General features: G+C 35.8%; 1 protein-coding gene across 1 annotated transcript; it reads right to left on the bottom strand.

The window, feature by feature from the left end:
• Nucleotides 1–7,814: 7,814 nt before the first annotated feature.
• LOC141595292 (uncharacterized) lies at nt 7,815–8,261 on the bottom strand. The gene has a single exon (XM_074415259.1). The coding sequence runs from the start codon at nt 8,259–8,261 to the stop codon at nt 7,815–7,817; it is 447 nt and encodes a 148-aa protein (XP_074271360.1).
• Between the last annotated feature and the right edge of the window lie 10,036 nt (nt 8,262–18,297).

The raw sequence follows: 18,297 nt of genomic DNA, 5'->3' as shown, positions 1-18,297 counted from the left end.
TCAATTCTTAGAGTAGTTAATACCAATCAAATCTCTCTTTAGTTTTGTAATCAACAATTAATCAAGTTCTAATACATGTTTTATTTCCTTAATCTCTCTTTTGTTCATCCTTTATTTTGGGTAATTGAAGATTATTTGGGTTATTATTGGGAGATTGACAACCTCTCAATCAAGCATCAAGTACTTCTTTTATCTTTGCTTTATTATTGGAATCATTAGTAGGTATAATTCTCTTAATCCCTTTTTAATTATTGTTAATTACTTTCATTTATTCATCATATTTCATTTTGTTGGTATGATTGACAACCTTGCTAGCATGATCAACATGATAATGAGTGGGTAGTGACCTAGCTAGGGTTAATGGGTGATTAGGGGAAACCAACATGGGGAATGATTCATGCTTAAATTAATATGCTTTCATGGTTTATTTGCTTGCTTGTTTTGATCTCAACTCATGCACATGTTATGTTTGATGAAATGCGAGCCTATGAATCCTTGCATTTTTTACCCATCACCTATCTTTTCAATGAGACTTGTAAGACATAAACCAACTCGAGTCTCATTAGACCATGCATGTTGTTGAGTAGGGAAGATTAAGTCGACTTGTAGGTGTTGTACAATCTAATCGATTCGGCTCCGGGACCCAAACTTTCCTAGGATTGTAAGATATAACCCAACTCAATCCATCACAACAATAATTGCTTGCTTATAATTTGAGAACATGTTTGTATGATCAATTCCCATGATTCCCCTATGACCCCATGACACCCTAGTGCTTTTTATCAATTGTTTACAACCCTTTTAATTCATCTTCCTTGTTTATTTCCATTGTTATTTAGTTTAGTGACCTTCTACATCAACCCAAATTGTGACACCCCTAAGACACCACTAGTTTCAATAGAAATCTCATCTCAATTCCCGTCCCTTGGGATCCGACCTTTACTTGCCTCTTTACTAATTGTAGAGTTGTTTGTGAAGCTATAAATTGTGTTTTGATTCGGACGTGACCCAACGACCACATCTATTTAATTGTGAACACGAAACGGACCGATCAAATGCTCAATAAGCATTTAAGCATTCCCCTCTGATAAATAATTTTTGATATCTCTAGAAAAGTTCTTAAAGTCTTCCAATGACGCACCCACATTCCTATAACCTCTAACATACTCCTTGAACAACCTATACGACTTAACTGGACCTATGTTATTTTTGGAGTTGTCAATTATCATTTTTTTGTGAACTACATTCAACTCTCTCGTTTGTGTCAAATGTACCATTGTTGATGGTGTTTGTAGCATATGATTATGACCTTCATGAAAACCATATATTTTCTATTTACCCATATCAGGACCTTCCTCCAAAATTCGCTTAAATTTAATACAAGAAGGACATTCTATCCTAGTCTTTTGCCTCCGGTGATTTTTCCCTTTCGCTTCACATACTCCAGCCTTATTACACACAACTTTTTTATGCGTAACGACACCGTTTTTAGACTTTTGTGAGCTTAATCTAGTCACAAACCCATATTCTTTTGCATATGCTTCATAAAACTCAACACCTAGTTCAAGCTTATCGAATAGCATACCAATGACAGGTATAAGATGGTTGAGACACTCAAAAACCCGATTCGTGTTGCTTGAAGAACCTTCTGCTGCCTCCTCGTCCTCTGCCTCCTCCACTATGATATCTGCATATGTGGTGCAATTAAAGTAAGAAAGATGAGGCATACAAAAGAATATGAATTACATTCTCACAAATTAGTGTTGCTGGATAATCCAAGTACACTCCCCCTGACCATAAACATTATATTACATAACCACATGTGTAGAACAACACCGTTCTAACCTCCAAAGCGAGGGTGTCTTAATACTTGCCTTATACATGCATGGGAAAGTGCTATATGTGCATGAAATAAACTTCTACATGTATCAAATAGGAGGCAAATCGTGTTCCCTAATAGACAGTCTGAGAAGTTTAACTACTCTATCCAACAAGCAAAATATAGCTTTCATAAATCATAAATTACGGACAGTCTAAGAAGTTTAACACTAATAGTGTTTTCATAGGTCACAAAAATACACCAGTGAATACAGAACACCGCCAGCAGCCATACCTTAAGCACATTTTCCGAGTCAAAGGCCAACTACTAATTAAACATGGGCACCTTATAACCTTATTTGATGCACATTACACCTTATTTTATGCACACTGAACCATATTTCATGCATGTAGAGAGGACGGGTGTCCTAAAAACTAAGCTTAATTACCTTAAAAAAGCTGAAAACATCAAGCAACTACCAGTTAGACAACCAAGAATTGGGATGGCTACCAACTTTTTAACAATAATAACTAAGACAAACATGAAACTCACAACTTCAGGATGAATAGAATTGTACCTTCAACAAATTCGAAAGTCACAACTTCAGGAACATCATGTTCAACTGCTATTGCAGATATTTCTAATATAGGCTCACAAGCATTAGCTTCAACAGTCACTCCTTCGTTTGTAATGACATTTGAAGAAGTTTGTGATAGTATTGAGCAGTTGTCATTGTCATTATTGCTGGAACAAGAAATTTCAAAAATTAAATAAGCAACAATACAACAGTATAATTCATGAAATTGAGTCCCTGATGTTAACAAATGTAGGCAATTTCAAAATTTCTCCAACCCTAATTTCTCAATTAAGCCAATTTGATTCACAAAATCACACTTTGATGAGCCTAAACAGGAATTTGATGCACATAAACAGGAATTTGGATGCACATAAACAAGAATTTGATGCACATAAACGGTCTCCAACCCTAATTTCTCAGTTTCCCCAACTTAATTCATGAAACCCTAAATTCAGAAGCATAATTTATCAATCCAGAAACTTAATAGACGAATCAAACCCTAATTTCATGATTTCAACAAATTTCTCAAATCCCCTAACCCTAATTTCTCAGTTTTCCCAATTTAATTGACGAAACCCTAAATTCAGAAGCATAATTCATCAATTCAGAAATCTAATCGATGAATCAATCCCTAATTTCACGAACAATATAATTTAATCGACTAATTCAACTAATTTCACAACAAATAATCATGAAGATCGAAATTTACCTCGAATTTAAAGGCTTCATTGATTGAAGCAGCCTCGAAAGGTTGATTGTCGAAAAATTTATCGTTCGATTGTAGAGAAAGTTAAGGATAGATTATCGAAGAGGCGATGGCGGAAGGTTTTGATAGTCGACAGATGAGTTGAAGTAAGATCGTCTGCTTGTGTTTGCATTCAGGCAGGATTTCCCTACTCAGTATTAGTCACATAATGTGGATTGGTGATTAGATTGTGATTGTTGTTAAAGTATAATATTGGTACTGTGACGGTTGATGGATTTTATCATTATTGATTGTTGTTGATTGTATCTGTTTGTGATCTTCGGGGTGCGTCCCTGGCTGAGTGGAGTCACTTGCGGGAGTGGCTTCACGCCTATGGTTCACCTTCTGTGGAACCCGCCACAGAAGGGATGTGCACATTAATGGACTTGGGTTTATTGCTCGATGGAGATGAGCGGGGCTTAGGTGGGAACGGCTGCGGTCCCCCACTGGCGGCGAGGAGTAACCTGTTGCGATGAGTACTCTGGCAGGGCTACACACTTTAGTGTGTAGTCAGTATTGAGGAGTTGGTGATGGAGTTCGGGTTGATGTGACATTGAGCTGTTTTGATTCTTGTTTTTGTGTGATTGTATTGTGTGATTAGTACTGACCCCGTTTAAATGTTTTAAAAACTGTGGTGATCTATTCGGGGATGGTGAGCAGTTATTGAGCAGGTATGATATGACGCATATGGGATAGCTGGGATGAGTCATCACGTAGCAGTTAGAAGTCTTCCGCTGTGTCAGACGATGTCTGATAGCTTTGATAGTTTTATCAGTAGATCGTCTGAGAACCTTGTATTTTAGCTTAACAGTTTTGGTTTTGGTCATGTAATCAATTAAATTATATTTACTTTTAATGTACGTTTCTTTATTGTCTTATGATTATCATTGTCTCGGGTAACCAAGATGGTGACGTTCCTATACCTGAGTTGTCCTGGTAAGGCACTTGGAGTATGGGGGTGTCACAAAGTGGTATCAAAGCGACGATCTTGAAACCTGTAACCAATAAACCCAATGAACATAGGGAGTCAAACTAAAATGAACCCGGGTAGGAATTGTAGGAGCTACTGCAAAGACTTGAGAGACGTCCTAAAGTCGCGAACTCTCCCTACAATTTTGAACCGGTCACCATGGGATGTGAGTCAGGATCGCTATGTGTTTATCTTGTGTGCTATGTATTCATATAGTAATGAGTTATTTGAATAGGTGGATGCATGTATGTGGAGAATAGGAGATGTGTAGTGAAGGAAGATGATGATATGATTATATATGTTGTTGGTTGAATATATGAATGACATGATGGATTATTTATGATCTGGCATAATAAGGAACATGTGAATAGGAATGTTGTGTTGTATACGTATATTGTGTTTGCATAAAGTCATATAATGAAGTTATATATTCGTTTACTGTTGTTTCATATGCACTTGTTAGATGAAGAATGTGGTTGAAATGGGAAGAATTGATTGGAAAAGATGGAGTGTAAATTGCTTGAGAATATGAATTTTGTGATTATGAATATGTTTATAGGATTTGTAATGTATGAGTATGTTTTGTGTTACGAAAAGTGATAAAATTAAAGCACGCGGGTGGTACATGATTGATAGGTTGAATGTTATATGAGCATGATAAATGTTATTGTTTGGCTATTGGTAGGTAGTAACATGTGGTTAGGGATAGTGGTTTTACAAGTATCGAGTCGCTTTTGTTCACCTTGTTGATGTTTAAGTTGTTTGAAAGAGAAAATCAAATAGTTATGTCGTCTGATTACAACAATGTTGTCTTTAAACTGTTGTAACTTGAGATTTATATATGATTATGATGTGATTCCAATTGGAGGTGATAGCTTGTTCTTTTAAGATTCTAACGATAGGTCACACGCCCAAAACGACTAAGAAACGAGTGAGTTATGACCGTTTTACGAAAACTGGACAGTGCTGAGAAATGCGTAGGGTACTCGATCGAGTGGCCCTCACTCGATCGAGTGCACCTCTTGTTACTCAATTGAGTAACCCTTACTCGATCGAGTAGCCCTTGTAATTTTTTATACGTGTCTCTGACCTGCGCCTACTCGATCGAGTAGGCTATTCACTTGATCGAGTGACCTGTACTCGATCTAGTGACCCCTGTTTTGGGTCATATGCTTATCTTTTGACTTCCGTTGCATATTATGTTTAATTCAAAGGTGTTATTTTGCTTCTTTATGCATTGTTTTACGTAGGTGTTAGTCCTGATGCGTAAGTTACCTAATTTGGTGATGAAAGGAGTGGCACCTGTGGTGAGTAAGAGTTCGGTGAGGAGGACATGCGTTGTATGTGGCTGTGATAGATAGAGGAAAAAGAAAAGGAAGATTGGCAAGGCTTAATTGAGGCATAGAGCATGTTTTGTGAGACGAGATGAGTGATATGATTATGTGTTGAGTAATGTAAAAGTAAGTAAATGTGGGCAAAGGGTGATGTAAGTTTATGGAGAGTGAGAATGAGAGATTGAAATGAGAGATGCATATGGTGGTAACTTTGGATGTTTAAGGATTATGAAGGGAGGTAGTTATCACTCGGTTGGTTAAGAATATATGTAATAGAAAGGTCGATTTAGGTAAATGGAAAGAAATGGTGTATAAAGAGCTTAGATTGAGTTATGCGGCGATGTGGGTTTGCAAATAGCGAGTGAGTTTGGGAATTTGGTTTATCAAGAGGTGGAACTAATGTGTGATTAACAGTATGAAATGAGTTTGGGATTGAAAAAAAAAAAAAAAAAACGAGATGGAGTGGACTGATGGTGTAGATTGATTGGTGATAAGTGTGAGTGATAGCATGATAAGGTAAGATCCATGGTAAGAAAGAGTGAGATAATATCGATAAGAAATAATGGGATTTGAGTTTTGGAGCAATGAGAAGGTAACCGGAGCACTAAAGAGTTAGGAAGAAGTAATAAGGAGTTTTATGGTTAATTGATTTGTCGAGTGTAAAGGAAAAGAATGAGGGGAGTAAAACTAGGAAAATGTTGACCGGAGTTATGTGATATAGAGGTAAAAAGTCGTCGAGAAGTATGATACCAATCATGAGGATGTTAGTTAATAGTTATATAGGAGTTTCAGGACAACATGATTAGTCATGAGTTTTGAGGAATTAAGGGAGTAAGAGGTTGATAGAGTATCTTTCGCAGTATGAGATTTTGGTGCAGAGTTAGATGACGATACAGTTAAGGATAGTATTGGGAATAATGTTGAGGTAAATTTTTGTTGATAGGTTAATGTTCGTTATTTGGGAAATTAACCAAAGATAGGAAAGAAATTGTGATGTTTAGAGATGAGTGTAAGAGGCTTGATGTCCGAACGACGGTAGTGTTGAGGTGTTGTCACTAGTGGTTAAGAGTGATGATAGGTAAGAAAGATAGCAATTCTAATGAGGTTGATTTTGTAGAGGCCTGATTGAAATGTGTGGTTAGAAGGAAGTATAAGATGTGGTTAGATGAGGCGGATGCTAGTAGTTGAATAGTAATGGTATTGTTATAGTTGGCAAGAGGTGATGGTTATGCGAATGGGGGAATATGTTATGAGGGGCATACGAGTTAAGCTCGGGTGAGAGGTAACCTTTGTCAGGTGGTAACTTTCGTGATCAGGATTGACTGGTTAGATGTCATTACGGGTCTACTATGTATATAAATGTTTATGTGGGGTTCTTGTTAGAAATCTATATCTCTTTACTTAACATATTCATATATGTTTTAATTTTAATTTAGTCATAAAATTAAAAGATGATCTTATGCATGCAAACAATAAAAGAATAAAAAAGAAATCATCATCTTACATTGAAGATTTCGGATTATTTGGGCACAAGTGAGTTCTCCTACTCACTTGTTCTTGAGCTTCCTTAAATGGATGAACAAGGATTCAAGTAGAGAATGCCTCCCAAGGAATAATACCCAAGGTAACAACTTAATAAAATTAATATTATTATTACTAGAACAATATTAATTTTGTATAAAATTGACCAAAAATATTATGTTGCTCTCTCAATATTTCGGTTAAGAGAAAGGGAGAAAGTGGAAGATTTTATCTCACTAAAAACTCTTATTTTTTAGATGTTGAATGAATAATAAACTAATGTTTTTAGTAGTGTATATTAGGTAAAAATTAAGGAGAAAAACCCATGGCTTTCTCCTCTTAAAACCGGGTGGAAGGGGGAGGTAGTGATGCCCAATGCATGATCAAAGTGCTCTTCACAATAACCACTAGGTATACATGGTTAGGTATTAGGCAAATGATTATGTTTACCACTTACTTTTTTTTTTTGGTAAAATGTGAGTATATTATATATAAATATGGAATCAATTACATACTAGAAAGTCTAAGCACTTCAAAACTCAAATAAATTTTAAACTTCCTAACCAATCTAGCTCATGTGTAGTCATCCTACTCTTGTCCCTTTCCTTTATTCTCTTCTTCATGTCCTCACTGATCATTTGAGCCAGACATATAGGCCTCATCAGAACTTGCTCAAATCTACATTTGTTCCTTTGCTGCCATACTTGGTACAAAATGCTCATAACCAAAGCAATCTTCACCCCTCGCTGAGTTTTCAAACCAGGATTATGGACGCACCAATGCAAACTATCAACCTCAGGGAGCTTTAAACCAGTACATTCCATCACAGACTGTAATACTCTCCTACTCTAGGCACACGCAAAGAATAAATGCTGATACGTCTCTTTTGCTAACCCACAGAGGACACACTGTCCATCAACATCCATTCCAAAGCTCATAAGTCTGCTATTTGTATGCAAAGAGTTATGAGCAATGAGCCATCCCAGGAACCTGTGCTTAGGCAAGCTCCAGTTATCACAAACAGCTGTAGACCACTCCACCTTGGGTCTTGTACCTCTGAGCCACTCGTAACAGCCAGCAGGAGTGTAACCAGACGGTTGCACCTGCCATATCCCCTGCAAGTACCCAGCTGCTAGCCTCTGGTTCACTCTGCAGATCCTCCTCCACACCCAACTGGAGTTACTTGTTGGTGCATATTCCTTCCATTCCCTCCCCTTCAGGTAATTAGCATTCACCCATTTCACCCACAAGGACTCCTTGTTTATAGCTACCCAATTCACAAGTCTTCCAACCATAGCTATATTCCAAAGTTCCTAATTCTTTAGATCCAATCCCCCTTCCTGCTTTGGTCTGCAAATTGTATCCCAAGCAACTAATGGAGTACGCCTATAATCTGCACTGGCATCCCATAAAAAGTTCATGTAAATGGCTTCTATTCTCAGAATGACTCCCTTAGGGAGAACAAAAACAGAAGCCCAATACGAATGCAACATGTTCAGAACATGTTTAACCATGGTTAGCCTTCCTGCATACGAGAACTTCCTTGCACCATAGCTATGAATTCTGTTGCAAATCTTGTCCACCAAGCATTCACAATCCTTCTTCTTAAGTCTTGTAGTCTGAATGGGCATCCCTAGATACTTGAAAGGCAGCTTGCCCTCCTTAAAACCAGACACACTCAGGAAGTCATTCTTGAGCTCTTCAGACATTCCATTAAAATAGACATTGGACTTACTTGGACTCACTTTAAGCCCTGAAGCTTTTGAAAAAGAGGAGAATGATTTCAGCATAAGCATCATTGAATCATCATCCCCATTACTAAACATCAAAACATCATCAGCAAACATTAAATTGGTAACTCTCAGCTGCTTGCATAGAGGATGAAACTTGAACTGGTATTTGGCTGCAACAAACATAAGCATTCTTGTCAAGTAGTCCATGCACAAGGTGAAAATTAAAGGGGATAATGGGTCTCCATGTCTCAATCCTCTCTTAGCAGGGAAATACCCAAAGTTTTCTCCATTAAGAGCCAAAGAAATAGTGGGAGTTGTAATACATTGCAGGATTTTACTCTTAAAACTCTCAGGAAACTCCAACATGTCCATCAACTGTCCTACAAAGCTCCACTCTACAGTGTCATACGCCTTTTCCAAATCAATTTTTAGCATACATCTAGGGGTCACAGATGGTCTCTCATACAGCCTGATTAAATCCTGGCATATTAATATGTTTTCCTGGATGCTCCTTTCCTGTATGAATGCCCCCTGATTAGTGTGAACAATATCAGGCAGTACAGATGCTAGTAGGGGTGGGCATAATCCGGTCCGGACCGGAAAAATGGACCGGTCCGGACCGGAATCTAGTGGACCGGAACCGGAATTAAAAATTCCGGTCCGGTCTCCGGTCCACCATTTTCCAAGATTCCGGTTTCCGGTCGGGGACCGTTATTTTCCGGTCCGGACCGGTTTGGACCGGAATGTCCGGAATTATTGTTATTTGCATTTTTTTCTTAAAATTGTATTTTTATTCCGGTCCAAACCGGTCCAACCTGTCCGATCCGGTCCAATGGACCGGAATTTTTGGACCGGAATTTGAAAAAGTGGGTAATTCCGGTCCAACCGGTCCGGTCCGGTCTTGGACCGGAATTTTTCCGGTCCGGTCCCGGTCCGAAATTTTTGTAATCCGGTCCGGTCCCGGTCCATGAAATTTGTCGATACCGGTTCCGGTCCAAACCGGTTCCGGTCCGGTCCGGTCCGGTTTTGGACCCGTGCCCACCCCTAGATGCTAGTCTAGAGCACAGCAGTTTGGAGATGACTTTGTAAACAACATTGCAACAAGCAATGGGACGAAATTGTGTTACATCTTTAGGCCTTTCACATTTAGGAATGAGCGTCAGAGTAGTGGCATTAAACTGTTTTAACATAATATTTTCCTAATACTTACTTAATTAACATAATATTTTCCTAATACTCCCCATTATTTCGGTTATTATAGATAAAATGATTTCATCTAAGTAATAAAATAATTCGATTACTTAGACCGTATCTTATTTAATCAAATTACAATGAGACACGTAAATATTACTTCCAAAATCGTCCGTCAATTTTAAGTAATTTAATTAACCCGTATCGTCATACGATCAATTAAATGATCAATTAAAAGTGTTACCCTTTAGGTATGACCTAAGGGGATCAACTGATCACCACCGTTGCACGACAGTAATGTCAAACTCTAGTCAGCCAATCATTACCGATATGTGTGGACCAGTTGACAGTAAAATATTACTTCCCAATTGTATTCTTTAGAATGAGACTTAAACATGTGATCATCATGATCAACAGTTGTGATCGCATTATTGTCGGAGGACACATATTCCAACAATCTCCCACTTGTCCTCGACAAGTGTGCGTCACCAATTCTCTTGTCCTATTACTATCTCCCACTCAATGCAAGGTGTCTTTCAGGTCATACTTGCAAGTGATCACATCGAGAGTGGTTTCCTCGATCTGGAGAATAAATGATTGACCGGATTATCTACCATAGATATCTTCCGAGCGTGGCCACGCATTTACAGTTCATTACTCCTCGAGTGGCCCTGAGATATTGTTCCCTTCGACTAGCCACAGCCATCATAACCCAAAATATGCCCATTTGACCCCATTTACAAAGGTCGTAGTAACACAAATCAAAGTTAATCTGAAACTGTGCCATCTTAGGCGAATAGTCTTTAGTCAAAAGAATCGACTCATTAGAATACTATAGTAGCTCTCGCCACGACCAGGCTATATAAATTTGCCAGAACTCTATAAGCGGTCATAAGGCCCGACAAGGTGTTCCTAACAGTCTGCCTATGTGATCGACTAGTCATTCTCATATGACTCCATGGCACTTAAACTTGCCATCAATCGCATCACACACTAGTCACTTCGAGATGTCACCTCATGTAAACAACTATGGCGAATACAATGCTAATCCGTGTTCACTTTAACGGGGTTCAATTGTCTCTACAACCCGTTTGGATGTAACAAAGTATAAGGTGAGTTAATAATAACTCAAACGACAAATGTCGACATCACATTAAGGTAGTCAATACCGTATTAGAACCTTGTGATGCATATCGTAAGTGTGTAAACACTAGTTGATTGCAATAGAAGTTTAACATACCATGTGTCCATGTGTTCAAACTTCTTATAATCGCATTTTCCTTTACATTCATGTTATCTTTCATATCATGAACCTTATCAAGTACACATATAGGTTCCCAACCTTGGTTTGGGTTCTTTATCTTGAAAGAACTTCCCTGTCGATTATCACATAACCAATGAATTTGCGGTCAATGATATAACTTGCACTGATCAAGTACTCCACCCACTCATAATGCACTAGGTAAATGTTTTGTAGAGTCTTGCAACAATTGTCAAGATGATTAGCCTAGCATTTCTCACAAGTCCTAGCATATTAGAAAATATTAGTTTTGAGTAACTTCTTACTTCAACTAAGTATCTTTCCTAACCTTTTATTTCTCCTTTTAGCTTGAAAAGCTTAGGATTTTCATAAATCCTTACGCGTGTTCAAACTTTAATATGTGCAACCTCTTGACACATAACAGAGTGTTCTGTCCAACACTGAAATCGCTCATCGGATTCTCCTCGAGAATTCATGACGATTCTTCTATGGCTTCCCAATGAATCATCATGCTCTTATGCATATGATTCATTATTGGACATGTGCGTGATTATTCTAATGGCGGAAACATTAGTAACTTTTAATCATGTCATTAACTATTCTTAGGTTCAATGAATAACCATGATTGCTTATGGTAATTCCATTTTCATCGATATGAATAACCTACGTTTCTTGTTAATTTGATGTGTATATCTCAATACTTATCCAACATCTCATGATGCGATTGGATTCATCATAGTCCATTTTCATACAGAATTGAAAACTCAAATACTTCTTTGTGAAAGAATAGTATTAGCTCGTCATTCTCAATGAGTAATGAGTTATAAACCTTTACAAGACGATTGCTCCCACTAAATTCCATGTCTTCACATGATAATTTCCAACTCCCACTTAATTCCACATGTTTCGCAATTGACTACTCAATCGAAACATTTCAAGAATTGAAATATATTTTGCTTTGCTAAGTTATTAAGATAAAACCATATATGTTCCCATCATATCCTTTCAAAATACCTATTTTGAAGAGGTCTCATCTTAACCTTATGGAAAGAGATTTTAATCTCTAACTCATTCATTTTATAATGATGCGTAGCAATGTCATTATTTAAATATGAATAATATCTAATACAAGTCCTTCAAAATACCTCTTTCGGAAGGAGGTTTAACCATTTCATTTTCATAATGAGGTTAAGTAATGACATTAGCGTGGTTAATACTTAACTTAGCTCTTGTGGATATCGGCATATCAACATTTGAAACTTTTAGTCATAAATCTTATTTATTTTCTAGGATGCAACTTTGATTCATATAGACTCTTAAGTAAATATCAATATTGAAACTATTGGTCAAAATTTATCATAAACTAGTCAAAACTCTAGTTAAGACTTTATATTAGTCATTCTTATTCCAAAACTTTCTTTTGGTCTCCTCGTGTAGTTATCTTGAGAACATATTCTTTTGATTACTTCACTTGGTCTCTTTTCTCATGTAGATATCATCTATTCGAGACCATAGATCCCATCTATTCGAGTATACTATCTATATAGGTATACAAATCATTCTTTCTTGCATAGATCTCATTTACACAAGTACACAAATTTTTGCTTGGTGTTGTTTGTGTCTTCATTTTTTTTTCTCCCACTCTATCTTTAGAATAAATACACTAGAGATTCAAAGATAGCTTATGAGACACAAATAATGATTTTGAAGTATAAGGAGGACTATCTCATAGGTTGACTAATTGTTTTAAATTTGATAAGTGTACTTGGTGATTGACATTCCTTTAGGTGAGTTCATCAACTCAATCATCACTTTATAATTGATCATATACAAGCCTTACGCTTGTGGACATATAATGAATCCCATCATTATAGTTGTCTATTAGATCACTTTAAGTGAATGATCATATGTTTCTATGAGCAAGCGGATAAATACGATTTTTTAGAACAAGGATCAAAACGATAAAACGGGTGACTTGGGTTGCAAACCAAGCCACCATTATCCAAAATACAACCATTATCCAAAATACATTTCCATGTCGAACACGGAAATCAAAAGGTTCTAAAATCCGAAACATAAATTAAAATAAGACAATAAAAAGCTAAGCTTCATGGAAGCTACTCCTAGCTTCTCGATGGTTTCTCAAGCTTGCTTTTCTTTTCCCTTGTCCTTGCTTGGTGGAGGCCCTATTTACAATGAAAAGGGGATACATTATCACAACTTTGTATCACAATACCATAGTTGAATTAGAAACATAAAAGAAAGGATAGTCATTTACCTACTGGAGTGATCTTTCCAGCTTTAATGTCACCAAGGTATTTGGAACAATTTCTTTTCCAATGTCCAACACCATTACATTAATGGTATTTATCAAAAGGACCCTTCTTGATCTTGGAGGTGCTAGCTTCATAAGTCTTAGCTTTGGTGAAAGTGGGAGCTTGCTTCTTACCCTTCTTCCCATTCTTCTTGAACTTCCCCTTGCTTTTGGTGCTTATGTTAAGCACATCCTTAGGTGGGTAAACATTTAACTCCATGTCTCTTTCGGCTTGCACAAGTAACTTGTGCAACTCTTCAAGAGACACGTCTTTGTCTTGCATGTTAAAATTCACCCGGAATTGAACATACGCTTTGACTTTGGATAAGGAGTGTAGAATCCTATCTACAATGAGTTCTTTGGGGATTTAAACCTTTTGAATCTTCAAGGTCTCGACTAGCTCCATCAATTTGAGCACGTGAGGGCTAACCTTTTGGCCCTCTTTGAAGTCGAGATCAAAGAATGCCGCGACCGCCTCATATTGGACGATCCGCGGAGTTTGTGAAAACATTGTCACAAGCTTGGAATAGATTTCATTAGCGGTGCCCATCTTAAAGGCTCTCCTTTGGAGATCCGCCTCTATCGCAAAGATCAACACAATTTTCATTGCGGCGGACTCCTTATGGTAAGCCTCATATGCTTCCCTAGTAGCGGCGGTCGACCTAGTATTAGGTTTGGGTGGAGAAGCCTCGGTGAGGTAACGAAACTTGTCGTCACCTTGGGCGGCTAATTTGAGTTGGGCATCCCAATCGGAGAAATTTGACCCATTCTTTTCAAGTTTACAACGATCCATGAAGGATCGGAGCCATGAAGTATTAGTGAGAGGTGTGGCGTTGTTGTTTTGAGTGGCCATATAATATGAGAAATAAAAGTGGTCTACAAAACAAAATATAGAAGGAATAAAACATATGTCGTTTTCAAAATAATAATACTCGTAAAAATATTAATTTAAACAAGTTTTATTGCATTTATCTAGTGACCTCTACCCAACTTAGATAAATGATTCCGAGATCCAAATTCATATTAATTTGGGCACGGGATAGCCGATGAAACCCTTATCAATATAACTCGGTGGACTAACTCTTTAATCGATTCTACTTTTATAATTCTCGGTCGATAAAATTACTCTAATATTTATCTATAGCCCGGAACACATGCGACTACGGTCACGAATACTTCCGTTGAGGTCAATCCAAATTTCAAATAAATGTGTCCATGATCCAAATTCACATCAACTTGGGCACGGAATAGCCGATGAAACCCTCATCAACACGAATTCGGTGGATAGACATTTATCACCCACTTCCCCTACGTAACAAGGTTTGTACCCCGGGATGGTCGAGTGCACTCCCTCGCGAAATAGGTTTTCATGGTTTCTACTTTTTGGTAAGGCTATGTCTCAATTGTTTATTTTAGCGAGAGGTCATGTCAATTTATTATCTATCACGTTTTAAGTGAACTAAAGCGGTGAACTACGATAATTCTAATTGACACGGTCGATATACTCGATTAAAATGACAATGCATGTTTTAGTTATGGCGATTTAGTGATGCATGCAACATATAAATAAAATGCAAAACATAAAAAAATCCTAGTATGGCCTTCCTAAAATAGAAAATCTAATTAACTATTACATATTCGGAAACCAACTCCATTGGTCCCTTGAACTTCGGTTATGGCACACATCTCGAGGTAACACCGTCTTTATGTATCGCCTTCTTGAGTGACACCGTCTTCAAGGAACTCCGGAATAATAAAATTACATAATAAATTACATAATTTCCTATTATACATTTCTAATTAAAATAAAATAAATCTATTAAATTACAAAACGGTGATACGAGATCACAATAAATTACAACCGAATCGATATTCCCATACATTTCGGGTAATATCAATTAAAACTAAGGCCATACTAAGTAAAAATTATATAATTCAAAATTACATAAAATAAAATTATGACAATCATAAATAAAATGCAGCATTATAATATGTATGAACATGCCCAAATTTATGCTAAATCGCCTTTAAGGAGCCAATATCGTATATTAAACGGTTTTTACGGATTTGCGTGATTCAACCTTTTAAAATCACAATAAATTACATAAATTCATATTTATGCACAAGTTAATTACCCTAACCTCTTAGGACTCAAAATTAGTCTCCACTAACTATTTGACTATAATTAACTCATATTTCTTAAAATTGTTCATTAATGGACCAATAAAATGCTATAAACTTCAAATAAATCACAAAAATTTCAAATAAATTCAAATTTTGAAATTTAAACTTATTAACATTCTGGAAAAAATACCATGACAGTCATAATGTTCAAAAAACTTAGGTTAAAAATTTCAAAATTTATCCGGAAAAACAATGTTGCGGTTTATCGGTTTTAACAAATATAATCATAAAAACATGAGAAAAATTATATTTATCAACTTTTCAATTTTAGATCTGAAAAAGATAATAAAATGCAACATGTGACGTTTTTCCTTAGTCATGGAGTATGTTTTAGCAATTATTCTCTAATTAAGTCACTATTTATGCTATTTTTCATCAAAAATTCATAAATCATGCATAAAGACTTCAATATAGCCTATTATTTTACACACATCTTTTAAAATTGCATGTGACAACATACTTAATTTATATGACCAGATTCGAAATTTATCTCATATTAACCTATTTTTCATCTAAATCCGATTTTTATCATGAAAAATCCATATTTCGAGCATAAAAACTCCAACAATTCTGAAAATTTACATGTCATCTAAAAATAATACAAGTGATAACATATCCAAAAACCACTGGAAAATTCGAAGTTTAGCTAATTTTAGTCCGAAAATGACATTTTAATCATAAAATCACATTTTTAATGCCATTATTATATAAGATGAACAATAAAAATCCATAAATTAACCAAAATATCCTAAATATATTTTAGGATCAGAAACTTTAACATGCATAATTTATTTCGTGATATATCATAATAACACAAATTTACAAGTTTTATATGTTAATCATATAACTCGGAAAAACTATAACCGATTTGCATGCAAACAACCTAGGCTCTTGATACCGCTTGTTAGAAATCTATATCTCTTTACTTAACAGATTCATATATGTTTTAATTTTAATTTAGTCATAAAATTAAAAGATGATCTTATGCATGCAAACAATAAAAGAGTAAGAAAAAAATCATCATCTTACATTGAAGATTTCGGATTATTAGGGCACAAGTGAGTTCTCCTACTCAATTGTTCTTGAGCTTCCTTAAATGGATGAACAAGGATTCAAGTAGAGAATCCCTCCCAAGGAATAATACCCAAGGTAACAACTTAATAAAATTAATATTATTATTACTAGAACAATATTAATTTTGTATAAAATTGACCAAAAATATTATGTTGCTCTCTCAATATTTCGGTTAAGAGAAAGGGAGAAAGTGGAAGATTTTATCTCACTAAAAACTCTTATTTTTTAGATGTTGAATGAATAATACACTAATGTTTTTAGTAGTGTATATTAGGTAAAAATTAAGGAGAAAAACCCATGGCTTTCTCCTCTTAAAACAGGGTGGAAGGGGGAGGTAGTGATGCCCAATGCATGATCAAAGTGCTCTTCACAATAACCACTAGGTATGCATGGCTAGGTATTAGGCAAATGATTATGTTTACCACTTACTTAATTAACATAATATTTTCCTAATACTCCCCATTATTTCGGTTATTATAGATAAAATGGACTCCATTTTATCTTTGTCAAATTGTCAATTTGTCACATGTCACATGTCATGTAAAATTATTATGTATTTTTAACATATTAAAAATCAACGCATTAATAAAAATACGTCATATACAAAATCGACTTAGTAATTCATTATTACTTGTACCAAAATAATTTTACCAATTATAAATAACAACATCTTGTATTTATAATAATTTATTCATTCAAATGCAATTGTTTCCTTAAACAATGATTTCATCTAAGTAATAAAACAATTCGATTACTTAGACCGTATCTTATTTAATCAAATTACAATGAGACACGTAAATATTACTTCCGAAATCGTCTGTCAATTTTAAGTAATTTAATTAACCCGTATCGTCATACGATCAATTAAATGATCAATTAAGAGTGTTACCCTTTAGGTATGACCTAAGGGGATCAACTGATCACCACCGTCGCACGACAGTAATGTCAAACTCTAGTCAGCCAATCATTACCGATATGTGTGGACCAGTTGACAGTAAAATATTACTTCCCAATTGTATTCTTTAGAATGAGACTTAAACATGTGATCATCATGATCAACAGTTGTGATCGCATTATTGTCGGAGGACAGATATTCCAACAGTTCTGACCTCACGAGAAGTGGTATGGTGTGATAGTTATAAAGTTGTTATCTGAATGTTCTGTAATATATGTTGGATACGGTAACCTAGTGGAATGATGTTTAAAAAGGTAATAGATCGAGTTGTTAGGATTCATTAATATCATTAGTTTACATATTCAAATATGAATTAATTTATTTGGTCATAAAATAAATACAAGATCTTATGCATGCAAACTAAAACAAGATTAGAGAAGAAATCGTCACTTCTTACATTTGTGTTTTGGATTTTGGGCACCAACAAGATCTCTTTCTTGTTAGTTCTTGAGCTTTCCAACAATGGATGAACAAAGGTTCAAATTAGAACCTCTCCCAAAAGCTTATACCCAAGGAATACCCTTAATATTTTAATTAATATTGGACTAGTATCAATTAAAACAAGCTTAAATTTTGGACACAAAATATTGATTTTGTTCTCCTCTATTTCGGTTAAGAG

This window comes from Silene latifolia, chromosome 8 (assembly GCF_048544455.1).
Source record: "Silene latifolia isolate original U9 population chromosome 8, ASM4854445v1, whole genome shotgun sequence".
Lineage (NCBI taxonomy): Eukaryota > Viridiplantae > Streptophyta > Magnoliopsida > Caryophyllales > Caryophyllaceae > Silene > Silene latifolia.
This window is presented reverse-complemented; position numbering and strand designations above follow the sequence as displayed.

What these genes read in the sequence shown, in the direction of transcription:
- LOC141595292 (XM_074415259.1), bottom strand. Translation starts at nt 8,261, where the DNA reads ATGGTTGGAAGACTTGTGAATTGGGTAGCTATAAACAAGGAGTCCTTG.